The sequence below is a fragment of the Conger conger genome, chromosome 1, assembly GCF_963514075.1.
Source record: "Conger conger chromosome 1, fConCon1.1, whole genome shotgun sequence".
NCBI classification, from domain to species: Eukaryota; Metazoa; Chordata; class Actinopteri; order Anguilliformes; family Congridae; genus Conger; species Conger conger.
Window position 1 is genome coordinate 11,665,361 of NC_083760.1, and position 26,735 is coordinate 11,692,095.

The window sequence follows — 26,735 nt, forward strand, 5'->3', positions numbered from 1 at the left end:
GCGTCGGGGGGGGGGGGGGGGGGGGGCGTGGGATGTACCGCAGAAGTTGAAGTCTGTGAGGCAGTTTGTTGCTTTTCACCCCTAATTAGCCCCTGTGCCTTGCACCCCTCCGATGCCTCTTCCTTAATGGTGGGCATATGGCAGGGTAAGCACTGCGCCACATCTGTGAGGCAATAGTGTGACAACAGGCCCTAACGCCACATGCGATTCCAGTTAATTGCATTGTGCATAACTCATAAAGAGAGTGTGTGTGTGTGTGTGTGTGTGTGTGTGTGTGTGTCATATTATAGCCCCCTTTGGACATACAGTGTGACCAGCTACAAAAGCAGGGTGATTAAGCTAAGGTTGAGACCCTCCCTGCCACTCATCATGGAAAGTGTAAGCGCCTGCGTTTTGTAAAACTTTGTTGCAGTTGTAAATGTGACCGATACCAGACTTTTATTTATTTGTTGGTTTTGGTTTTATCCACTGGGGCAGCGCCATTTTCATTGGGATCACCTCAAAGACTTTTGTTATGAACACGTTCCCCATCTGTCTGCTGATCCAATTCTGAAGCTCTCTCGCTGATTGCAGTCAATACCAGGCGTTAGAATCAGAGGTGGTGGTGTTTACTTTGAAGTAATTGAATTGAGCTCTAATGCCCATGTGCAATGCAAAACAAACAAAAAATAAGTAATCTCAAAATTTCACTGATAGTTCACAAGCGAACAGTAACTTGAAACATGCTAATATTTTCTACTTCTGAGAAAGGAAAGCCTCATTACAAGACTTGAGACACTTGCTAAGACAGACTTTGTCTGCAGTGTGAATCCTGTCACAGCCTCGATGGCCAGGGTTTGGTGAGAGCCCTGCCTTGCATGAAGTCATCCACTAAACAGATGCCTCTTCCCTGCTCATAACTTAATTATATCCGTTTCATTTTGTGAAATGCTATAGCTTTGCTGCAAGGCAATTCGATCCATATGCAAGTCCATCTGTTTGCGTCTCAACCTCATTCATTTCAAACGGTTTACAAAGTATCATGTACTTTCCTGCTCAGTACTTTTATGTGGAGTGACAGTAAAAGGTTGGCAATAATTCTTTACTGCAGTGGTCCTCACTCCTGGTCCTGGAGAGCCGCAGGGTGTGCTGGCCTTCGTTGTTACTCAGCACTTAATTGATCGATTAAGACAGTCTATTACACAGTTAACTCACCTCACCTTATTTCTTGGGTATGAATCGGTTGCTGATATTAAGGTCAGAACAGAAACCAGCACACCCTATGACCCCCCGGGACCAGGAGTGAGGACTACTGGTTTTCTGTAAGATACAAAAAAAAAAAACATGTATAGTAATAAATTAAATTTTATTGATTCACTGTGCTAATAACCCTGATTGAAGGCAGTGAGGTAGTAGGGATGTGAAGTGGATTACTTGCGTTGTGATCCTGGAACACATTGATCACATTACCAGGGTACTAATGGCACTCCATAGTCCACACCACGTTTGCTGTTACCCCTCGTGGTGATGTTTTGGCTGTGGAGTACAAGATGAAAGCGAGCACAAACTTAAAGGTTAGAAATGTCAAATTACAGAATCAGAATTGGCTTTATTGGCTAAGTATGCTCACACACGCAAGGAATTTGACTCCCGAACGGTGTCCACCTGTGCCTTACGTAATACAAAACAAGAAACGCGCAAGAAAATAAATATAACAGTGGTTAATATAAAAATGAGAATTTATACAAAATACACAATATACGTCCTTACTTCACAGTTCTGGCTTGAGGTGCCATCAGAGATAACATCAGAGTTGTCTGGTGAAGATAATATCCATGTTTTACACAGCACACCATAGTAAGCTTGATTTGGGCTGGTAACTTACTCCAGCAGCAGGAACACCAGCAATAGCAGAGCAGTATGAACAGCCCACAGGCTGGAGCTGAACCTTTGAGAATGATCTAAAACGGAAAAGAGAATTGTCCAGTTTAGCTTTGCAACATTATGCATGCTTGTATTGTTTTAATCATACTTTCAGGTCTTTAAGGAGATGGAACGGTGCGCTCTGCTCTCTGTAATGGTTTAGCTGGCTGTGTGAGTGCTGTAGAACAGCCCAGAATGAAGTGATCAGCACAGGCTCAAGCATGATGCTTTTGCAAGCCATTTTTCATGCCCTGGTTTGCTTGGGTACATTGGTTTTCCTCACCAACATCTATAAAAGCGTTTACCTCCTGAACTGTAACACACAGTCAAGCCACGTGTAACTGATAGCATTTGTTGCAACCTATCCTCTAGTTTCCTAAAGACAGGATGTACAAAAGTACTGAAAAAGTTTCAGGAATAAGTGCACAGATCTTGTGGATGAATGCTAATCCATTTACAAATTAAACATGATTAATAACGCTATGCGGAAAAAGAGCGGCCCTAAAGATGTTCTATCGTCGGCAGCCATTGAGCAAGCAAACCGCCATTTTGGATCGCGTCAGAATAGCACTCACCAGTAGCACTCACCAGTGGAAATGTGGCTTTCTGAATCGCGCTTCACATTCCAGTGCTGGGCCCGGTACCATTTGCACCTCTGATAGGTGTCAGTCTCCCCACCCGCTCATAACGGTGGTCACACGTCTCTGATCGCTACAGTGGAGCAGGCTCTTTGTGTTTGGACACATCGACCGGCTCCAATTGCCAACAGTTGTGTAAACTGCGCTGCTTCCAATTAGCATAATTTCACCCAATTGCAGCATTTGTTGAGAATCAAATTGTTGACTTGTGAGATGACCCCCCCCCCCCCCCCCCCCCCGCCTCCCACTGACATACACACACACACACACGCACACTCTCTTCTGAATTCCTGCAGTTCCTCTGTGGCCAGATGTTCTCCAGCAGACCAAGGCATTCTCTAGCCATGAGATCAGAGAATCACCATTTGAGGCTTCTCTGATTTCTAAAAACATTTTTTTAAATGAAACCTTTTCTTCACAAAGCTGGTTTTGCATTACTTGTTTTGCACTGGAACAGAGCGCTTTAAAGCTCAACAAAGATTGGATAATAATGAATTTGTTATTATTGTTCTTGTTGTTATTAAGTTAATGGCACAGGTTTTGAGGAAAGGTTCTGTGATTTGCCTCAGAGGAGGAGCTGACTGTTAAATGTAAGTTAAACAAGATCCTGGATAGCCAAGAGCGTAGAACGTCAAAAAGTGGAGTCAAAGGAGAGCTGATGTGGTGGACCTCTCAGTCACTTACACAGTAAACGTGACGTCAGTTGGGTCCCTGCTGAGAAGAACGAGTCATTTTCCAGTCATAGGGAATAAAATCTGTAATATTTATGAAATCCCGAAGGACTTCGGTAATTGCAGCAGTGTGTGCACAGTCAGAAGACAGCTTTGTCTTTGTTCCGTCGGAGAAAGCCCCTGGAGACACAACCGGCAAACATCAGAGCCGTTTCGGAGTGCAAATGGACAAGTTGTGTACCTTCTCCTTTGATAACTACAAGTGTGACCCGCGTCGTGGCCTTTTACAATCATTTTAGACAGCATCCGTGTAGTTTTCCCCGCGTGACTGGTGCAGTTTCCGTGTGCGACAAAGTGTTTGTCCTCCCCTGTCCACCGCAGAGTCTTCGCCATCGGCCTGTTTGGATCGTGGGCGGCGTTCTTGTGGTACGCCGGCTTAAACATGCAATTTCCATACAATGCCGCTCTTCAGCGTCGCCGCTGAAACCACGCTCGAGCAATTCAGTAATGAGTGTTTTTCTGGTTTCAGGTTCCAGACCAAAGTAGTCAATCCCACACACTTTTTGATTGTTTGTGCATAGCTCACATACACACATTTGATTTGTTTGTACGTAGCTCACATGCACACTTTTGATTGTTTGCGGATGGCTTTGTATAATTGACGTTGTCTAGTCACCGTCTTAAGAATGTACCCTCTTAAGACGGCAGCTTATATATTTTCTTGTTCAGACAAGGTGAGTTTAATTTGGTTGGCTGTTTCATTACCATGATGTTTTTTTTTAGGACTCAAAATGTGTACTGCTTTTCAATGGGTGTCATTGCGTTACAGTACAGTTATCTAGCTGAAGCATTTATCGAAAGTGACTTGCAGTTGATTTGACTCTGACGCTGAGGACAATCCCCCTAAGGTTAAGGGCCTTGCTCAAGGGCCCAATGCAGCATGCATCTTATTGTGGTGAGGTTTGAACTACCAACCTTCTGACTCCCAGTCAAGCTACTTAGCCACTAGGCTATAGGCTCCCCTGTCCTATTGCTCGTACGTGCCATAGTAAGCAGTCTGATAATCTCTCTGTCTCTCTCTCTCTCTCTCTCTCTCTGTCTCTCTGCAGCTGCTCCTCTGACCCACGGTGTGGCCCTCATGTTCGCGTTGGAGTGCTGACGCGTATCACGCTGGCACCGCAGTGTGTGGGCACAGCGCAGAGAGGGTTAGCACAGGGCCTCGTGCCCACCTCCCCCCGGGACCGTCCAGGCCGGACGAAGATGAACAAACTGAACTTCCACAACAACAGAACCATGCAGGACCGCCGCTGTGTCTGTGTCTTCCTCCCCAACGACGACACGCTCAACATTATAGTCAACGTGAGTCAGCGCCGACCCCTGCACTCACACTGATGCATACATACATACACACACACACTCACACACACACACCTACCCCTACACTCACACTGATGCATACACGCATATACACACACACACACACACACACACACACACACACACACACCTACCCCTGCACTCACACTGATGCATATACGCACACACACACACACACACACACACACACACACACCTACCCCTACACTCACACTGATGCATACACGCACACACACACACACACACACACACACACACACCTACACACCTACCCCTGCACTCACACTGATGCATATACGCGCACACACACACACACACACACACACACACACACATATACACACATACACATACATATACATACACACACACACACACACACACACACACACACATATACATACATACACACGCACACACACACACCTACACCTACACCTATACCCACACTGATGCAAACACGCATACACATGGATACACATACACACACACACACACATACACACATTACATTACATTTGGTTTAGCAGAAGCTTTTACAAAAAGTCATTTGAAAAAAAACTACAGAACCGGTCGGATAAGTACAATTCACATAGAATCAGTTGTACTGCCATGAACATTAAGTCTAGTACACATGGTAAATTGGCCTATAGGCCGCACACACACACACACACACTCTACCCCTTCCCTCCAGTCTTTGCCTTCATCAGGCGTATTTACACGTGAGTTGATGAAGGGCAGATGATGATGGATAGCCGAGCAGCCCCTGCATGAAACTGCTGCAGGCAGAGATGAAATCTGAGTCTGACAGTTTCTGCAGGGCTTATTTGGAGGTGTGTGTATGGGCAGGATTGTGCCTCTTTGAATGCTGACTCTGCATTCCCACCGGCTATCTGGGAGGCCCACAATCCTTTAGCTGTGTTTCTGTGCAGGGATCAGGCTGCTGTGCATTGTATCTGATCTGATACCATCACCAGAGCCGTTTTGGGCTGTGTGTCTAAGCTGTGTGTGTGTGTGTGTGTACAGGTGAAGACGCTGTGTCAGGAGCTCCTCGCCCAGGTGTGCGACCTCCTCCGGCTGAAGGACTGTCACCTGTTCGGACTGAGCGTCATCCAGAGTAAGGAGAACGCCTCGCCGAAAAACCCGTTCGGGAATACGCGGGACGTTCCCCTTTAAGCATTCCGCAGCTGCTTTAGGGATCAGGCGCCCCCGCTTTGTTTGCGTTCGTCTCTGGCTCTCTCTGGGGCTACGATGCGAGGCTCACAGCTGTGAAATTACAGAGCAGTCGTGTGTGTGCGCTCTGAACACTTCACAGCTCTCCGCCTCCAGACCCTGCTGCACTCAGAGCCAAGATGGAGTGCTGCCTCCGCTGTCAATTTGAGTGATCGCGAATTTCCAATTCGGAAGGGAGAGTTGCATCGTTACCAGACCCGGGTCGAATACGTAATTGTTTTGGATTCAAATACTTTTCTGTACTTGCTTGAGCCAACCGAAGGGACCCGAAGGTGGGGTTTGCCCTTTTTGAGAGGATTTCATAGGTTCCAATACACCACACAGGCTTAGTAAAGTCTGGAAAAGTATTTTAATCCCAAAAAATTATGTATTTGACGCCGGTCTGATCGTTACCCCATCGTTAATGCCACTGGCAGTTCTGGGTTAATCCCCCCCGACTGTAAAATCCTGTGCGAACAGCACAGTGCGAGTGTGTGCTCTGAGTGCTCTGTGAGTTGGGGGTTAAAGGGGTGGGGTACGCGACAGGTGTGGTGTGTGTCGTGCCAGTAGTGGCTCCATTGGGGAGATTTGAGTGACAGCCCCCTGTTTCACAAATACCAGGCCGCAACGGGGCGGAGTCGCAGGCCTGGTGAATGCACTCGGCTCCACCGCAAGCCAATTGCGGGCTGGCATTTCTGACAGCTGGCTGCTGGATCGGCCAATCGCGTACATATTGACTTGGAGCCCTGCAGTGTCTGGCTGGGGGGAATTCCTGGGGTGCCTATCTCAATAGCGTGAAATTGCAGGGCAAACAGCAGCCCAGCTCAGCAGAGTACACAACCCACAATCCCCTCTGCTTACCCCTGTACCGCCCCCTTTTACCGCCAGTGTCCACAGCCTGTCGACCCCAACACTGACCGCACTCGGTCAGCCCAACCTGCCCTGCATCTACATGATTCAAATTTTATATCGCCATCTTATTTTACTAGTACAAGGTCATTGTTGAGAATCCATACTTTTTCAAACTATTTCTGTCATTGAAATGAATTGTTCAGTATTGGTTTTGTTTTCCCCCAGCAAGTATTGAAATATTGTGAAACGCTACATATGACAAGAATGAAAACAGCCTCTTTTCTGGAGATTTTGAATGGCGTGATGGTTATCCTGTTTCTGCGTTTTATTGCGCAGCAGAACAGTTTGTTTGACGGGGAAATGCTTTGATAGCTACAGCTCATAACCTGCCTTGCCAAACTAGAGAATTCAGAAAAAGAAAAAGAAAGGAAATACTACCAGCGGGATTTTGGCCGTTAAACGAGATCAGCGGGTAGTTCGCCTGAACTGGGCGCTTTTCTCTTGGCTGTTAAAAACACCTTGGCTCACCTGGGACTTCTCTCTGGATCGCTTTCAAATGAGATCTGGGGCCTCCGGTTTCTGCATGACTCCTATGGAAAAAATTAATAATTCTGTGGTTTTGCAATCCGTACACTCCGTTTATGCACGGATTGCAAAATTGAGCGTACGGATTGCAATAAATAAATAAAAATGTCCCCACCTAGGGGGCTCTGTACTGAGTCAGTGTGTGTAGTGTACAGTGAGTCAGTGTGTGTGGCGTAAAGTGAGTCAGTGTGTGTGGCGTTAACCTTTATTTGAATCTCCCCTCAGATAATGAACACATTTACATGGAGCTGAGCCAGAAGCTGTCCAAGTACTGCCCCAAGGAGTGGAAGAGGGAGGCCAGCAAAGTGAGTCACAATTTCAGACATTTCTGCCTTCATTAACACTTTAGCTGATGCCTACAGGCACATATAAGATTACATTACAGTTATTTAGCTGACGCTTCTATCCAAAATGGCTTATAGTTGACTAGATTAAACAGGGATCAATCCCCCCCTGGATGAATGTGAGATTAAGGGCCCAACAGTTGCACTGATCTTGTATTGGTGAATAATGTACAATGCAGTGTGGCCAAGACAGCAGGAATACAGTACACCGTACATAAAACCTCATAAGAACACACAGTTCATGATACAGGTGAACTAGGATAAGTTGTCCTTTTTCATTCAACCCGGACCCAAGGGCACTGCTCCTGCTTTGAGATGCTTTGTGAGGACCTGGCTCTGGTCCCAATGTAACCGGCAAAGCAGGAATTATCACGCCGGTGTTGTAAACCTAGTTCTGCATTCAGGACATGCAGAAATGATCATTTGTATGAGGCTTAAGCAAAACTGTTTTCTTTTTTTTCCCTCAACAGGGAATTGACCAGTTTGGTCCACCAATGATAATTCACTTCAGGGCTCAATATTACGTGGAGAATGGGCGGTTAATAAGGTAATGACATTTGCACCTACTGGATGACCTCAAGTCAACATGAAAATTTAAAGCTAAACCACATATGATATAGACCTAAATACACTATCAAAGGTCTGCACCTCATATTCATATATATATTCATATATTAATTTCCAATCCAGTGTGTTGCCGTACAGGGCCAAAACAGATATTGTACTACTGTCCATTTTTGGACTGCCCTGCATATAAAGTGTGTATGTCACCGTTGAATAAAGAGGTCGAATGAAACGAACGGTGTTGTTTTCCCACAGTGACCGGGCAGCCAGGTACTACTACTACTGGCACCTGAGGAAGCAGGTGCTGCTGTCCCAGTGCGTCCAGCGGGAGGAGGCCTACTTCCTGCTGGCTGCCTTCGCCCTGCAGGCCGACCTGGGGAACTTCAAGCGCAATAAGCACTTCGGGAAGTACTTTGAGCCGGAGGCCTACTTCCCTCCCTGGGTGAGTACGGCGGCTGTGCTTCACTGTGGCCTGAGGCTGCCTGCTCTTTAACACAGGCTGAGCTGTGCTCTGCAGCTGTCCCACTGTGCAGGATTATTCTGTCCTGTGTAGCTCTACGTACGGTTGCTCTATCCTGTGTAGCTCTACGTACAGTTGCTCTATCCTGCATAGCTCTACGTACAGTTGCTCTATCCTGCGTAACTCTACGTACAGTTGCTCTATCCTGCGTAACTCTACGTACAGTTGCTCTATCCTGTGTAGCTCTACGTACAGTTGCTCTATCCTGTGTAGCTCTACGTACAGTTGCTCTATGTAGTGTTGTTATGTGCTGTGTTGCTATGTGTAGTATTGCTGCATATAGTGGTGCTCTGACTCTGTGTACTATAAATAATCTGACTGTCATTCCTAAATCTGCATAAAACATGGCACTCGACACTTCCCCATAAAAGTATGCGCATTTTAATGTATTTGACTATCAATTTATCCCCATAATTTCCCAGAGTTTAGGTGTCTGGGTGTTGACTGAAGCCATAAATCAGGCTACAGTATTCGATATGAGGCTGCACATAAAATGGCAGCCACGTATAAAAGAATGAAATTGCGTTTGAGGAAGCTGTGATCCCGTCAGGGCCGGCTGCTGTAGTTTAAAGCGTTCTTGTGTGATTAAGTGAGAAATCCCCTGGTTTAAGCAGTCCCCGGTACAGAAAGCGCTCCAGCCTCGACTTCCCCGTCATCTGACCCTCCCGCCTTCCCCCCTCGTTAATCACCGGCTGGGAGCACCTGGAGACGCTCTCTCATTAGTGCGGGCTGAGCAGTGGGAACTGGGACGCTCCGAATATTTCAGTCCCTGGAAGTGCGACGCACACGCTCCGTATCCGGGAATCTCTGGAGCGGGAGCGGGAGCTGGATCTTCTGATCTCACACTAAAGCTCTCCACCCCCCCTCCTCTCGCCCTCCTGCCCCGCCCCGTATGATTGCACCCTCTTCCTGTGTTTAGCCCCCGTCTCCCTTTGAAGAGGCAGGCAGGAAATGGTTAGGCAATGAGCCCGTCCCGCGTGTCATAGGGGACTTTTTTTGGGGCGGTCGTGCGGTGTTATTCACCGACGGCGGTCTGGTCCAGGCCCGGTCCTGTCTCCCTCAGTCTGGGGAATGTCTGTCTGATTTGGCTGGAGTGGGGGTAACCCAACAGCCCTCAACCCTGCCAATTCAGTAACGCTCACTACAACCCAGCATCCACTGGGCCAGTAGCAATCTACAGAGCGCTGTAAAAGGCTCTCCTGCCTACTGACCCATATAGCTAACAAAATCACACAGTCACAGGCACCCAAACATTTTTTTTTTTACAGGTTGAGTAATATTTCAGCAGATTATGGTCTCTGTTTACACTGGTTATCTGTGTCATATCTCTGACTTCCTCTCACGTGTTAGTGGACTGCATGTACCTGCATGTGTGGGTGGGCGTGTATGTATGTATGTATGTGTGTGTATTTATGTGTGCTTGTTTGTGCATGTGTGGAGGGTGTGTTTGTGCATGTGTGAGAGTGTATCTGTGCCTGTCTTTGTCCATGTATGTCTGTGTTTGTCTGTGTTTGTTTGTGTGTGTGTGAGAGTGTTTTTGTCTGTGTCCTTGTACGCATGTGTGAGTGCATGTGTGTGCTTGTGTGCAGGCTCGTGACTATGATGTCATAGCTCTGACCTGTCAGTCATGTTTGTTTCCCAGGTGATTGCCAAAAGAGGGCGGGACTACATCCTGAGGCACATCCCCAACATGCACAAGGACCAGTTTGCCCTCACCGCCTCCGAGGCCCACCTCAAGTACATCAAAGAGTCCGCTCAGCTCGACGACGTCACCGTCCACTACTACAGACTGTACAAGGTGAGGGGCGGGGGGGGGAACCCAAAACACCCCAAAACAGATGAGATACGCTCTCGCTGTGATTTATTATTGGGAACGCGCGGCGTATGATTTATTATATTTTTCGGCGGAACCCAGATATCAGCTCTCAGGCATTCTCCTCACCTTGAAAGTAGGTCTGCCGATCGCAACCCGGGCTCATAAATATTCTGACCACAAAGTATTCTCTTGAGCTTAAAAAACTAGACGGAGAAGAAGAAGAAGAAGAAGAAAAAAGGGCACTTGCGTGACGTGAGCACCTCCTCCTGGTGGGTGGGTGCCGGCGGGGGTTAATTAAAGAGGGCAAACAAGAACGAAATGGCGGCAGTATGAGTTCACGCTTCATTTAAGGCTCGACTACACCCTCGGCACCGGAGAGGGGCTTAATTTAGCTGCCCTGGTTTTTTTTTAGGAGGGATAATGCGTCTTCTAAACTTGGCCACCGCGCCAATGAAAGGCCTCTCTGTGTCTGTCGCTCACGATGTCGACCCTCATTCTCCTGCAGGACAAGAAGGAAGTGGAGGCCTCTCTGACTCTGGGACTGACCCTGCGTGGCATTCAGATATTTCAGGTACAGGACGGTAGAATTTGGGTTTCTATTTTGTGTGTGTGAACGCAGGAGTTTGTGTAAATGTTGATATTGCACCATGCTGAAAAAAAAACAAAAAACAGCTCAAGCTAGGTTTTGAAACAGCTGGTCAACTGGTCTAATTGACCAGTTAGACCAGCTCTATCGTCAACATGGTTTGACCAGCTGAAGATATGTTTGGAAACAGCTGGTAGCTAATTGACCAGTTAGACCAATGCTATGCTCAACATGGTTTGACCAGCTGAAGATATGTTTGGAAACAGCTGGTAGCTAATTGACCAGTTAGACCAGCGCTATGCTCAACATGGTTTGCCCAGCTCACTATTTCAGGCTGGTCATGGCTGGATTTTACACCAGGATATTTATACATCTCATTCTGAAGGGGCCTTGGGTTTGTGTATGGGTGTGTTCTGTGAGTCTAACTGGGCGAAATGTGTTTTTCAGAATGTGGGAACAGTGAGACAACTCCTGTATGATTTTCCCTGGACCAACGTGGGCAAGCTGGTTTTTGTGGTGAGTAGCCGCATCCCAGAATTCCCTCTTGTTGTGAGCCTCGCAGTGCAGTGCAGGCAGGCCTGGAAGGAATTAGATACGGACGGGAGGATGCACTTTGAGAGGGAGACCGAGAAGGATAGGAAGAAGGGGTGAGAGAAAACAAGGGAGAAACTCATTTTTTCCAGTCGTCTTGGGAAGATTTAGAAGTTTCCGGAGGATTGGAATGCGCTGTCTGTTTATGAGGAGTCCTGTTTTGTGCGGAGTTGTGGAAAGTTTGACGATTTGGGCTCCTTGGCCTTCCTCTCTCTCCCCCCTCCCCCCCCTTTCTCTCTCTCTCCCTCTCTCTCGCTTGCTCTCTCTCTCTCTCTCTCTCTCTCTCTCTCTCTCCCTCCCTCCCTCCGCTCGGTCACACTCTGCAGTTAATCTGCACTGAATGACAGAGTCCCTCTGCCAGCAGCCATCCACAGAGATGAGAACAGCCAGCGCTAGGAGTGGCTCTCTCACTCGCATGCCCGCCAAACCTCTCTCGTCCCGCTTCTCTGCAGATTAGCGGACGGATGCAGCCCTTATGTACAGGGTACTGCTGCTCTGCAACAGACTGCCCTCATCATACAGAGAAGCTCCGACTGTAGAGGCAGAGACGTTTCTTCTACTCGGGCATGTGCTCCTCGAGAAAATCACCACAGTGTGTGTTGGATGAGGAAAAGGGCCAGTGGTTTTTCTGGAAGAAGGGAACAGCAGGGCTTCTCTTTATTCTGTTGGCTTTGGCTCTCAAACTCTTTATTTAACTGGTAAAAGGGCAACAGCTAAGTTTTAATACGTTACCAAGTCAGCTATAGCCATAAATACGGACCCCTGGGAGTGCTTGTCTGTTGTTGAAACGTTTTCACTGAGTCAACGTTTTGAAATGAAGGCTCTCAGGGCTGCTTGGCGTGTTACGGTGTCTCTCGAGCGCTCGATCCGTCCTGTTTATAATGGCAGGGGAGAGAGCTGGTTTGGGTTTTTATTGGGTGAGCAGGGTCTCCGAGGGCAGTCCCACCCTGTCCCTCCAACGGCCCCGCGGAGCTGCCAGTAAACGGCAGATGTGATTGGACGGGCGGGCTGAGGTAACCTCTTCCAGCGGTTCCAGCTGTGTCCCGGCCGCGGGGGCCCGCGTAGAGGAGGGGATGACGAAGGTTTGGGCCGCAGCTGCGATGCCGGGTGCGGTCCGGTTCGTGGGTGCGGTCTCGTCCTGACGGACGCGGTGTCCCGCACTGTGAGGGCGGGTGGGTTGGTGGGGCCCCTGAGGGTAGACGTGGTCTCTCTGACGTGGGTGGGTGTTTGGGGTGGATGTATGGCCTGGTCCCCTGCTCTCTATAAGGCAGGGACATTTAAATGTTGAAGGCATCGCTAACAGAGGGCATTGTGCCAAAGCCCCGAAGAGCAATACACGCGATAACGCATAGCTAGGAAAGGAGATGTGGGGTGACGTTGGCGGTAACAGCAGTCGTCTGGCTGTCGGAGGGTTGCCGGTTCGATCCCGCCCTGGCTGTTTCGAAGTGTCCCTGAGCATGACAACTAACCCCCAAATGCACCTGACGAGCTGCTTGGTGCCTTGCATGGCAGCCAATCGCCGTTGGTGTGTGAATGGGTGAATGAGAAGCATCAATTGTACAGCGCTTTGGATAAAGGCGCTATATAAATACAAACCATTTACCATTCATTCATGCCTGCTAACCCTAACCCAAAGAGCAATACATGCCATAGCTCATAGCCAGAAATGGAACACGCTCCAGAGAGGACAGAATATTTCCAGTGACCAGTTAGACATTATTCTTTAGCTCCACTGTATAGTGTGTTCTCTGTGTGTGGTCACACAAGGGCCGGTCCCCAGGGACTGTTTTATCCTTGAGCCGTAGTGCGGGCTAATGGTCAAATTACTGTACCGCCGCCCTCGTACCCTTGAGCTCTGAACCTCTGCAGTAAATGTCCTGCTGTGTCGATGGATAACAGGCAGAAATACAGTCTGAACTGCATCAGGCCGTCGGGTGAGCGCGTAGAAGTGCTGCTGTGTTCGATTTCCCAGGGCAGGCCGGGACAGAAACCCTTGGGTTCTCTCTTCCGGTGCTGTCTGGATGTTTGTTTCTCCCCGAGTGAGAAATCTCACACTGCCAGATTTCAGCATTAGCATAATTCCACTTAGCATTAAACTGGATTTAGAAGCTGTGCTTTTGCATTTTAATGAGCCGTGTTGTCTGTTTTGCATTGACTCATGGTAGTGTACGGAGTTGGTGCCACAGTAGTAGGGATGAGAGGGTTGTCGACTATGTACACTATGTACAGCGGGCCAAATCTGGCAGTCTGGGCATTCACCAAGGGTGTGTCCTTGGCCCTCTACTCAAGATGTTCAGATGCTTCAAAACATTGTAACTACGTCCAGGTCTGCATCTGCTCAATGTGAGCGTAGCGTGACTTCCTCCCCGGTGACAGTATAGTAAGCAATACCTACGGATGTTTGGAGAAAGTAGGTGTGTAGTTTCCTTTTCGTAACACACACGTCGGATATCTTACAATATTGTACGGAAAATGTGTCCCTTGTGTGCGCCATTTTAAATAGAATCTGACCCCCAGGAAGTTGTAGTTAAAGAGCTGTTATCTGTCTCAGACATGTGCGTGCGTGGTTTACTACAGATGGCAGGAAATTTACATTAAAACGTTTATACAGACAGAGGTGGAAAGTCCAGGGGTCAGAAAGTAGTCCTGCCGTGTGTTCCTTCCACCCATGAACTCAGCCTGTTGATTTCACTAATCAGTGCTATGTCCTGGCTGAAGAAGTGTGCTAATTAGTAAATCCAGGTGATTGGGGGGGAAAAAAAATACTGGGGAGGATTTTTACTTTGTGAGCCTGGATTTTCCTCCCCTGTTTACAGCACACATGGAGTGTCAACCCTTTTTAAATAGAATAGTGGGCTTCTTGCTATTAGCACAGGGGTGAGTGGAGTCTGACCACAGTTCTGTAAATCTTAGTTAGCCTCTCCCTTGCTATGCAGACACAAAAGTAGGTTTTTTGGCCTCCATTTGGTTGACCTCCAAGATCCTGACACCCACCGCGGCTGAGATAAAAGGGTATATTAAGTGCGAATTAGATGCTATTGGCAAAATGCGCCGTCCAGCACGGTTTATGCAAGGTTGCGTCTTTCAAACTGCCTATCCTTGCAGAACGTCGTATCGAACCGAAATAAAAAAAAAACGGCACCGGAGGGTAATCCTGTTTTTTTGTGCTCCTGTCGACGGGAGTATTTCTCCAGCACTTCTCCCCACTCTTTATGGCCCTGTTACGATGCTAAAGCGTCTTTTTGTTGTTGCGCTTTAATTCTAACTGCCGCTTCTCGCGCGTCTCGCCCTTTGTTTCCCGCAACAATAAGGAGACCGCGTCGCCTCCGCTGTCTGTTGTTTTTCTCTCTCTGTCTCACTCGCACTGGCCCCGTTTCCCACAAAGCATCTCACCGCGACACTTTTATTGCTGTGGCAAATATCTCCTTATTTTACAGACGGTGCTAGAATGCCAAAAGAGGGAACAGACATTTTACAAGTATAGAAACGTGCGTTATCTCAGCTCGGCTCTCAATTCCCTATAGGCTGGCATGTTATCACTGGCGGGAGCACGATCCAGATGCAGAAGGCACTGCAAAAAATGTTTTGATCTCCTAATGAGACTTAAAATAGAATTATTGCTTCTCTCAGCTTCTTTTAAGTTAATGTGTGACTATTGACATTTTCTTACCCCATTGGTAAATCTTCAAATGAGTCAAACTGTCTCTTCTCATTAGCAATATTTCAGTTTTATTTCACCAAAAACTAATAGAGATACGATTTTAAGCCTACGTATAAGACTAGAATACTTTTGTGGGGTTTTTGCAGTGTGTTATATTATGGAAAACGCTCATGCAGACACACTTCAGCCATTCAGACCACATCAAACTGCTGAGTCCTGTAGTGAAATCGGAATTGTTTCCCCGTGGTTTGACGGCCTCTCCCTCTTCCAGGGGAAGAAGTTTGAGATCCTCCCGGACGGGCTGCCCTCGGCCCGGAAGCTGATCTACTACACGGGCTGCCCCGCCCGGTCCAGGCACCTGCTCCAGCTGCTGAGCAACAGCCACCGTCTCTACATGAACCTGCAGCCCCTGCTGAAGCAGGTCCGCCGGCTGGAGGAGAACGAAGGTACTGTCCGTCTGTCCGTCCGTATGTCTCTCAGGGTACCTGTCTGTCCCTCAGATAACCTGCCTGTCTGTCTGTCTGTCTGACTGTCTGTCTGACTGTTGGACTGCCCCCGTTTAATGACTCTGGGTTTAAATGGACAGTTTTTGCCAGTGTAATGGCATGGCTGTATATACCTGTCGGGTTACTAGGTTACTAAACAGGCATTGTCCACATGACTGAAGTAGCCTGCTCCGTTAATCATCGGGAATGCTGTCTGTCCTGCCTCTGATCAACTTTTCATTTATTTTATTTTATTTATCAGGTACAATGCGCAATTAATCAACCTTTTCAGTTTCCACCTCAGTGTAAATGCGCCAGAGTTGGCTAATGAGCAAATTTTAATCTGTAGTCCCTAACCCCCCCTCCACAAAAACCTGTTAAAAATAACTGGACTCGGAAATGAACCATACGTGACCCTAACCTCTGCTTCCCCCGCCCGCCCCCCTCAGAGAAGAAGCAGTACCGCGAGTCGTACATCAGCGACGCCCTGGAGCTGGACATGGACGCCCTGGACAAGCGCTCGCGGGCGAGCGGCAGCAGCATGGGCAGCGTGTCGCGTCACAAGCGCCGCCTCTCCCGGCACTCCACCGCCAGCCACGGCAGCTCGCACACGTCGGGCATCGAGGCGGACGGCTTCCGCACGCCGGGCCCGGCCCCGCACCGCCCCCTGCGCCCCTGCAGCAGCTCCACCACCTCCCACGGCAGCTCGCACACCTCCGGGGTGGAGAGCGCCGGCAAGGAGCGCATCCTGGACGACGACGGTGAGCGAGCCCTCCCCCCCCCCCCCCCCCGTCTGAGACCTCCGCTATCCCGCAATGCGTCGGCGCTGCTCGCGCGGGGCCTGGGCCGTTTCCGTGTACGGCCTTGAACTATGAAATCGAATCCGTGAAATCGGTTTCATTGGGTGTAGCGGTTTTTACAGGGAACTTTCACAAAGACTCTGTACAGGGAAACGGAAGTGAAATTGGGCTAAAACCTCAATCTCCAAAAAGCAAAAAATGAATGCTCTGCTCTTCAGTAGAGCTAGAATGGATGTTAACAGAAATATAATGAAGGTATTTATCACTGCAAATAATGAACAGTTTATCTACTGTTTATAGGCATTGTTCAAGACAATGTGAGCTTTACTAATCACGTGGCTCTGTTTAAATGTGTTGTACAGTATACAGGTGTGTATGTATGTATGTATGTATACTAAGTGTTCATGTTCTATATCGCTATTACCACAGAGATTGAGATGCTGGTCGACGACCCCAAGGATTACGAGGAGCTCCACGAACTAGCGCTGGAGCTCAGCCAAGACCTGTGCATCCACATCACCGAGGACATGCTGACGTCTGGACAGACGAACGGATACTCAGGTGTGCCATCAGACTCTGTGGTTGCCTGTCAGATAAGAGGAGAGTGGAAAACCGGCAGTACTCGCCGGTCAAGGAACATGATTTGGTGATCTCTGCTGTAGGCAGTTGATGGGCAGAACGTGAGCCTCCATCCAGCCATGGGCTGTGCTCTTGACTGTGGCCCGTTTCAGGGTGGTGATTGGCTGATCCCATGTGTGACTGGATGCTGATTGGTCAGCGCTGATCTCTGACAGCTGATCTCTTTTCCTGTTTTTCTCAGGACTCATCGTGAAGGACGTCAGCTCTTCCACATCCAGCTCCTCAGAGACCGTGGTGAAGATGCACGGCCAGAGCATCGAGTCTCTCCCCCAGGTGAGTCGAGTGCAGGGCGCTATATCACCGTCAGGGGTGTCCATTATAGACCCACTCTTACCAGTCAGCAGTCAGTCTAATTTTCCCTGTTCCTTCTCCAGTGTTCTGCTGCCTGTTGTCCACCATTTTCTGATAGCTTGTCATGAAGTGGTTTGCACTTTAAATTATATTTACAATGCTAGAATTTACCCAGAGCGACTTGCACAACTTTTCCGTAAGTTTGGGACAAAATTCATTTTTCATAATTTGGCTCTGTAGTCCGCAATTTTAGATTCGCAATAAAACAATTCACACAGGCAAGCTTAGTCCGGAAAAGTACTTGAATCCAAAACAAATACTTTTTGAACCCAGGTCTTGCAAGGCCAGTTCCCAAACCCCCCCCCCCCCCCCCCGCACGTTGGGTGTTCCGTCCATTCTGACTCGTGACTCACTTCCCAGCAGGCGGCGGTCAGGAAGCCGCAGACCTCCACGGACCGGCACAGCCAATCGCTGGACGACGTGCGCCTCTACCACAAGGGCTGCCTGCAGTGGGCGGAGCTGTGCCAGGACACGGCGCAGAGCTACACCTTCGGCTGCGCGCGGGAGCTCAGCGACGCCGGCTGCCACGGATTGGCCGACCAGTGCGCCGGCATCCGCGACAACCCCGCCTTCCCCATCAAGAGAACCAGCAAGTACTTCTCCCTGGACCTCACCACCGACGAGATCCCCGAGTTCGTGGTGTGACCGCGGCGGATTCTGAACAACATGGCGCCCCCCACCCCCCCCCTCCCCATAGACCCCCGGCCCGGTGTTGTTGTACTGAGGGTTCAAGAGAGCCGGGCTCCGCGAACCCTTCCCACGGCATGCTGGGAAGATTGGCAGCATGTATATTGAAACTCGAGGCGCTCAACGCCGACCACGGTTGTCTGTCTTACTTTGTGGGAGCGCCTGGGGTCTGACGCAGCTTGGGGGCGAGTGGGAGAGACGGAGCTGTTGTCGAAAGGGGGGAACTTTAAAACCACGGACGCCAATGAATTCCGCAGATGTGCTAGGACGGCACGCTCCCACACCCATTGTAATTTCACTCGCGCCGTTTCCATGGGGACGGATTTCGTGTCTCCGCTCTGCCGCGGGGCGTAAATGGAATTTTAAAGGGAATCGAGGGAAGGTCATGGAATTTGATTTTGTTAACACTTTTCTTTTTTTTTTTTTTTTTTTTTTTTTGGGTTATAAAGAAACATTTGACTGAACTCCCAGGGAACGGGGTACGCCCTTGCAGAACCGCACACGAATGGGAGCGGCTCGAAGCAGGAGGACTCACGCTGAGCTCATAGCATTGCTGAGAGACCACGTAGCTGGAGATGCATTCGCGTTCTGCCTGAACCGAGCGCAGGGTCCGTTCGGTGTCTCCCACGGTCTGATTGCGACCTTGACGCTGAGGTCCGGAGGCGAAGCCGCCCATCTGCTGGGCCGCGGAGGCCGGTTCTGACCCCGAAACTGCGCCTCCATTATGCAAGGTGAAGGCACCAGAGTTTGTGTTCCTGTAGCTGTGTTTCACTGCGATGCGATGCCTCAGTCTTCTCAGCTGCTCTCCTTAAAGCAAAGACGCGCGTTCCCTGTGCGAGGCTCATGTTTACGGGGCCGAGGAACAGCGCGAAACGCAAACCAAAGATACACCTGGCGGGAGCCACGCATCACATCGGCTCTGCCAGGACACCAGTGCCACACGCGAGCTGGAACAAGCTTACATAGCCTCACCGCGGGTTACCGTGGGTAACCTGTGAAACGCCAGTTAACACACAGTTTCATTCAAACGCCATAAGTCATTGTCACCGGTTCCGAGGAGCCGGTTCGAGGGACGGTGGCTGAACAGGACTGGTTTTCTCACCCTCTGTCTTCCCTGTCTCTCCCTGTGATCTCTGTGTGACCCTGCGCCACCCATTTTGTTTGCCAGGAAGTGCATCGTGCCAATGTTTTCTACATAGAACAGTTTCCTGTAATGAACTGCCATAAACGCCTTCTGTGCCTTTTTAGCTCTATGCAGGTCCTCAAATGGTCAATTTGCCTCGACAATCCGGCGCAGACTGAGTAGATCTAGATCTCACTCGAGCACGAGGGACATGAAACGCATCCATATCATACGCTGTTCCACGCTATGATGTCAGTAGTGATGGCGAGCGCATTTCTGTTCATGTGTCGAGTTCCCCACTCGTTTGGCTATAGCGTTTGACTATAGATAAATCCAAATAGCGGAGAAAGCAGGATAAATGATGTCACCGTTGCTTGGAAACGTCTGTGATGGATTGAAATGTTATTGCCGTTTTGTGGCAGTGGAATGCAGCTCCGCAGAATCCATGGTGGGTTTCCAGCTCCCAGGTCTACAGCGCGATTCTCCAGTGGGTTTTCAGTGAGCCTGCTTTAGCCCCGAGCGGAATGTGCTGGAACACGCCTCCCCCATGCTAACTATCTACTGACACCGGGAACGCGCTCGTCAGTAAATCAGAGATAGGACTGATGTTGAAGCGGTTTTCATGAGTGCTGGAAATATACTTTGTCAGTTGTCTGTGCTGCGCAATTCACAAAACATTTTTGTTCATTTTTATTATTGTTGTCATGTTATTTTTGTTGTTGTTATTATTATTATTATTATTATTATTACAACTGGAAATTATTTCTACAGATTTTTTTGTTCTTTTCTTTTTAATTAATATAACAGTAGTATTTTTTATATGGAACATTTTAGAAAACAAATCTGTTATATATGGTGAACATATATTCTTTGTTGCGTGCAGTCCGTGTTGGTCAGTATTATGGATGAGGTCGGTGACAGTATTAAGATTTGTCCTTGTCAGACTCACTCGAGGCTTTTGTTTGGGTGTTTTCAGAACATACTCCTACTATACCTGTCACCTTCACATGAATTCCCCTTCTTCCGAGTTCCTTGTGAGTTGAATTGGTAGAGGAAACATACAACCGTACCTATGGGAAATTGGTACAGCTATTAATATTGAGAATTGTGAAAAATGGTACTTTCTGGAGGGAGAAACTATGCTGCACTGCGGCATGGGCCTTCACATTACCCTCCCAAATTAAGCACATTACTGATCTCCCTCTCCACTGCTCTGTAGGCATGGGGCCTATGAAATATAATACCCCACTACAACCTCAAAGCAGACTCTACTCCTACCCCCCCCCCCCCCCCCCCCATACACCAATAAAACAACATTCTGAGTTGCGTTTAATTTTCAGTTGGGTTTTTGATTTCAGTTAGTCAGAGTAGATTCTCTCACAGGAATGCAGTTTTGGGTGACTGACAAGCCACGCCCAATTTACAAAGCCAGTATAGTATGCGCTGTCAGGATGCCACTTTCCGTTAAAAAAAGAACAAAATATCTGAACAAAGGGTTCCAGCCGACGGCACAATGAGCCCTCTAACTTACCCGGTAAGTTTAAAAAAGCAAAAAAACAATGTCCAGCTGAGATTCTGTAGGGTGTACAGATCTGTGTACAGGTAGAATATTCGCACTCATCAGCCGCCCAACTTGGACAGGTTTGTGGTAGACTTTCCCCGTACTACCGGAAAAAAAATGGGTTAGTGTGATACAGTGGTGGTGAAGGAGAAAGACTGCTGCCATTAAAAAAGCAAGCAAACAAACAAACAACCAGCCTCCTCGGGCCTCTTAGCCAATGAGCACAGAGCATACATCAGTAGTATCTGATATACATGTATATTCCAGTTAGGGAGGCATTTTTCCTTTATGTTTTCAGAATTTTTTTCCATCACTACATGGATATTGGAGAAAAAGGAAACATTTTTGCTCACACGTTGGTGTGAAACCGTCTTTGGTGGTTGCACAGTTGCGTTATTGGTATGTTATTATGATGTTATACCGGTTTGCGCATTGCCATTAATTGCCGCAGTCTGCATTTTTCTGTTTCATATTATTTGTTTCTTTCCTTTTTGTGACCTATATACATTGTCACACTTATGAATTAGCAGCACCTGTGTACCTGCTCAAAGTGCTCCCCGTCCTTTCTGTGAAAGGATCTTGTGTCGCTCTGCAGGGTCTTTGACAGTGAAATATTGTGAACCACCCTGTAGTGAAATGCTTTTGTAAAAATGAAGTCCAGTGTGTGCCTTTCAGGTACGTGTTTTCAGAAATAGACAATAAAAAGGTACATTTATTTGCCAAAGACATGCATTTCAGTCAGTCATTTAACATGCGAATGTGGTTTTGAATGCACATGTCCGATTCATGACATTTCATTTACATGCAGGCTTAAATGGTTTTCTAAGATTTGACTGTTTGTTGGTATGTGCAAATGCATCGCTGTAAATATCACAAACCTGATATTCAGACATTGAAACTGCCCCGATTAAATTTCATTACAGAGCAACACTGACATCTGGTGACATCATGAGTGTTCTGCAAGGGCAACCTGTGTGAAGACAGTGCCCTCTGCTGGACTAAAGTGAAAGTACACAGGCTTCCTGTTTGTGCATTCCCATCTTGAACTCATCACACCAACTTGGAATTCCAGTAAGAGGAGCTCAAATAAATAAATAATTTTACAGGATTGTGTTTTCAATTCTATGGTTTTATGACCTCTTGTAATCCGCCCACAAAAGCTCCCACCACCTCTTAACACACTCACTCTCTCACTCTCACTCTCACTCTCACTCTCACTCTCACTCTCACTCTCACACACACAGGGAGAGGGAGGGAGAGCACTTCAGTCCAGTGGGCTGACACCTCTGTAAGACACAAATCTGGAACCTCAAGCGCCCATCTTCCAGGAGGAATGCAGCAACAGTTCCTGCCACGTCACCAATACAACACAACACTGTCACATTATCAATACAACACAACACTGCCGCATCAGCACAACACTGCCACGTCAATACAACACAACACAACACAACACTGCCACATCAATACAACACAACACTGTCACATCATCAATACAATGCAACACTGCCATATCATCAACACAAAAAGCTACATCACCAACACAACACAATACAACAGAGCTACATCACCAATACAACACAACACTGCCACATCATCAACACAACAAGCTACATCACCAGTATAACACAACACTGCCACATGACCAATACAACACAACACTGCCACATCACCAATACAACACAACAGAGCTACATCACCAACACAATACTGTGATATCACCAATACAAAACAACACAGATACATCACCATACAACACTGCTATTCGGCAACTTATACCATATCACACTGGCACCAACAACTTAAACCAACTGGAGTGATGCTTCACCAGTTCAGACAATACAAATACAGGAAAGCCACAAAACTAATACCAGTATCAGTACCATGGTAACGGCATGAATTCTGCTCACGTCCTCTTGTTGCTGTTGCTGTTCCTCTTGTTGTAAAAACCCTTTTACTTAATGTATAAAAGTAAATCTTTTTTCCAGATATGCTTTTATTCACCATGAAACAGAAATAAGGTAAACGGTTCACAGAACTACTGTACAATCCTACAGGACTATCTAAACGAAATCACACTCAGATAAAAATAACAAAAATTACTAAAAAGGTACAAACACAGGTACCCTCAATATGCATTAAATTGTTCCCCTAGCCAGCAGTAAATAATGAATTTGTACCTTTTTTTGCTAATAAAAGGTACTTATTAGTGCTGAAATAGAACATGTTTGTACTTTTAGGGTATATTTGGGAAATTTGTTGTTGGGAAATGTCACCTCCACTATACCTTCATTTCTCAGTGTCGTGTCCTATCAAAAGGCGTTTGAACAGCCAATCACGTGAGTACAAAAGAGCCCTCTCTCACTCTGATCCCCCGGGCATCATTATGCAGAAGTGATTCCCTTTGTTTTCGCACAAAGGACAAATACGCGATGAACAGGCCTGATTTGTGCTGTTACATAGGCTGACCACTAGGTGTCACTGTTCGCTGTGCGCCCCAGATCTCCACGTCAGTGTTACGGAACACCGCTGCCACCGGCGGGTTTCTGCTCAATGAAGAGCTGGGAGCTGCGTGGAATGATGTAAGCTGGGCGGTATGGCGGTATAACGGTCTCATGGCCAGACGCGGCCCGCTCGCGCATTCCCAACACCTTTCCCGCTCCGGCTCTTCTCGCACTCGCGATTCAGAGTGGCACGGAGGTGTGACATACCCGACACATTCCGCTTCACTGGTGTCCTCTGCCATAACCTAAAGAGGCGGCGTCGAACGCTGTTAACCCTTTATTTTAAGGGGGTAAAATAACAATTACGTATGTGATTAGAATGTACTTTACTGGACATTGTAATGCTGCGTCACCACCGGTAATCGAAAGTAATGCAGTTCTAGGACACTGACATATGATTTTGAACTAATCATTCAAAAAAATAAAAAATAAAACCACTTAAAATGACATTTCCACTACTCACAATAAAATTATATACATAAATAAATAGATACAAATGTGCCTTGCTTGTTACACATACTTATTTTTGCTGCTAAGTTCAACAGTAAAAAGATTTCTGTTGCCTAGAATAGTTTAGAATAGATACCTCTGAAGTACAAGGCCCCACCCCCATCTCTCTCTCTCTCTCTCTCTCTCTCTCTCTCTCTCTCTCTCTCTCTCTCTCTCTCTCTCTCTCTCTCTGTATCTCTCAACCACATACATGCACACCCATATTTCCCTCCATGATGTCTGAGGCAGATACCTCACCAAGGAAACATTTTTGACAGCTTTCAGTGTTTTTGCGGTGATGTGCAGGGATCGTTCTGCTCCTCCCAGTGCATGCTGGGCACGTGACTGAACCATGAAACTGTTCAGACACCAGCTAATTTCACCCATGATCTAAAAGGCATGTTTAATGTCTGATAGATTACAACGTACATCTGTTACAGGGAGGGAAGCTCTTGCCCGTTTCTGTTGAGATGGCATTTTTCAAGAAAAATGCATTATCATCTGTCAAACTGCAGCAGAAACATTTCATTCTAACTGCATGCCAGTGTATTGAAACACCACACAGACATGCACAGAAATGGTACCTTTGGCAAAAATCAGTATAAAGGCAGTCAATAAAACATACAGACTCAGCAAATTGAGAACACCATTCTCTCTCTCTCTCTCTCTCTCTCTCCGTCCTCTCTCTCTCTGCCCTCTCTCTCTCTTTCTCTCTTGCTCACCCTTTTACCTCCCAGCTATACATGTTGTACAGGAAATCAGTCACCACCATCACCATGGCAACACAAAAGGGAAATCCATTTTATCACAGTATACACACTCTCTCTCTCTCTCTCTCTCTCTCTCTCTCTTTCTTGGGGCAACATAATATTAAGTCAGGGGTTAGGAGGCTAGTGGGGTGACAGTCAGCATGCAGCCATTTCATCCACACTTACACCTTTCTGTAGCATATGGCTGAAGTAGGTTAAAAGCCCAAGCAGCATGAAAGCCATTTTCTGTATGTTTACTTGTTTTTTTTTTAACGACTCAAAATGCAAAGGACTGGAAGACACACATCCTGTTTCACAGTTCCTTTATTTACAGTGGGAGGAGGAGGGGAGGGGGGAGACAGACTGCACAGGATCCAGTTTTGACTGAAATGCTGACAAATGTCAGAGAGGAGGCAGGGAGCGGAGAGGAGGGAGGGAGGGAAGGGGGGGGGGCGCCTACACAGCGGCCAGGCACCGGGGATCCATGTCCAGGACAAAGGAAGCAGCCCGTCTCATTTAGAGGCTCAATTTAATCAGAGGACGCCTCTGTCCGGCCCGCCTGGGCAGAACAGCAGGTGCCCCCCAACCCCCCCCCCCCCTTAGACGCGTTTCTTTGAGGAATGGCTCAAGGGCCTAGTCTACCGTGACACCCCCCCCCCCCCCCGCAGCTTACAGGAACCTGTCCCTGCCCAGACTCCTGGTCCCCCCCCCCCAGTCGAAGAAGAATCACCACCAGCGTGGAGGATAAGCTCCCGGTCTGCCGCACTCAAGGAGGACGCACTAATATGTCTTTATTAAATATTCATTTCCATTTATTTAATCAGCCGTTCAAATCTGATAAAGTCCTCAGGAAACGCAGGGCCATCTTTAATTTATGTTAATGAGGAATGGAAAAAAGGCAGAACAATGAAAAGCTACTTCATCATGCTCTGCAGTTTCCCGCAGCTTGGCTTAATTCGCCCCCTCTGCACCTTTCCTGCTCCTCCATCTGTTCAGGGTAAACAGAGCCTTCAGAAAATCTCAGAGGAATGATTGCGGGGTGCGATTGATTCAATATTTCTTCACTAATATCTCGAGACCACAAGTTTGAACTTTAGTAGACGCACATCACCAGTGTTGCCCCTTCTTTAAATAAAAAGCTGTACCTCTAATCGATATATAAATACATCATATACAGTTAATATATGAATATTTTTCTCAGTGTTTCTGGGGGTAGGTAAAAGGAACATCCACGGACGGTAATGACTCTACTGTAAGCCCAGTGGCAGTGATGCACAGACCCAGGTCACACAGCTGTCAGAGGAGGCAGATGGTTACAGATTAAGATTGAAAGTGCACTCCCCTCCCCCCTTCCCCCAGGGGAAACATTAAGAAATATCACCTTACCTCAGCCCGACGACAACATCCGATTCTAGTATGTACTGACAAATTCTATGGTGCCTAACATCCTTCTGTTTCCTATTCCTGGGGTTCCCCCCTGAGCTCACGAACCCCTCCACGAGGATCCCCTTCTCTGAGCTCATGGACCACTCCAACCAGACCCCCTGCTCTGAGCTCATGGACCACTCCAACTGGACCCTCGCTCTGAGATCATGGACCACTCCAACTGGACCCCCTTCTCTGAGCTCATGGACCACTCCAACTGGACCCCCTTCTCTGAGCTCATGGACCACTCCAACTGGACCCCCGCTCTGAGATCATGGACCACTCCAACTGGACCCCCTTCTCTGAGCTCATGGACCACTCCAACTGGACCCCCTTCTCTGAGCTCATGGACCACTCCAACTGGACCCCCGCTCTGAGCTCATGGACCACTCCAACTGGACCCCCTCTCTGAGATCATGGACCACACCAACCAGATCCACCACTCTGAGGTTCTGGACCGCTCCAACTGGATCCCTGTTCTGAGGTTCTGGACCGCTCCAACTGGACCCCTGCTCTGAGGTTCTGGACTGCTGCAGCCCCGCTCCTCTCCTGGTTGACACCCACACTTTGACACATATTGGAGCTACAGATTCATCCCCCCGA

At 47.9% G+C, this 26,735-nt stretch overlaps 1 protein-coding gene across 2 annotated transcripts in view; it reads left to right on the forward strand.

Annotated features, from left to right (window-relative positions):
• frmd6 (FERM domain containing 6) overlaps positions 1–21,689 on the forward strand; it is a 35,884-nt gene extending 14,195 nt beyond the window's left edge. Inside the window, exons 2-14 of one of the 2 annotated variants that reach the window (XM_061263418.1) lie at positions 4,321–4,570; positions 5,615–5,705; positions 7,463–7,542; positions 8,052–8,128; positions 8,401–8,587; positions 10,308–10,463; positions 10,987–11,052; positions 11,515–11,583; positions 15,591–15,765; positions 16,254–16,565; positions 17,034–17,165; positions 17,425–17,516; positions 17,955–21,689. In XM_061263418.1, coding sequence (XP_061119402.1) covers positions 4,472–4,570; positions 5,615–5,705; positions 7,463–7,542; positions 8,052–8,128; positions 8,401–8,587; positions 10,308–10,463; positions 10,987–11,052; positions 11,515–11,583; positions 15,591–15,765; positions 16,254–16,565; positions 17,034–17,165; positions 17,425–17,516; positions 17,955–18,239 — 1,821 coding nt within the window. In that variant the 5' untranslated portion in view covers positions 4,321–4,471 and the 3' untranslated portion in view covers positions 18,240–21,689. The remainder of the gene's footprint in view (positions 1–4,320; positions 4,571–5,614; positions 5,706–7,462; positions 7,543–8,051; positions 8,129–8,400; positions 8,588–10,307; positions 10,464–10,986; positions 11,053–11,514; positions 11,584–15,590; positions 15,766–16,253; positions 16,566–17,033; positions 17,166–17,424; positions 17,517–17,954) is intronic. The other variant, XM_061263427.1, reaches the window with a different exon arrangement.
• Positions 21,690–26,735: the final 5,046 nt, after the last annotated feature.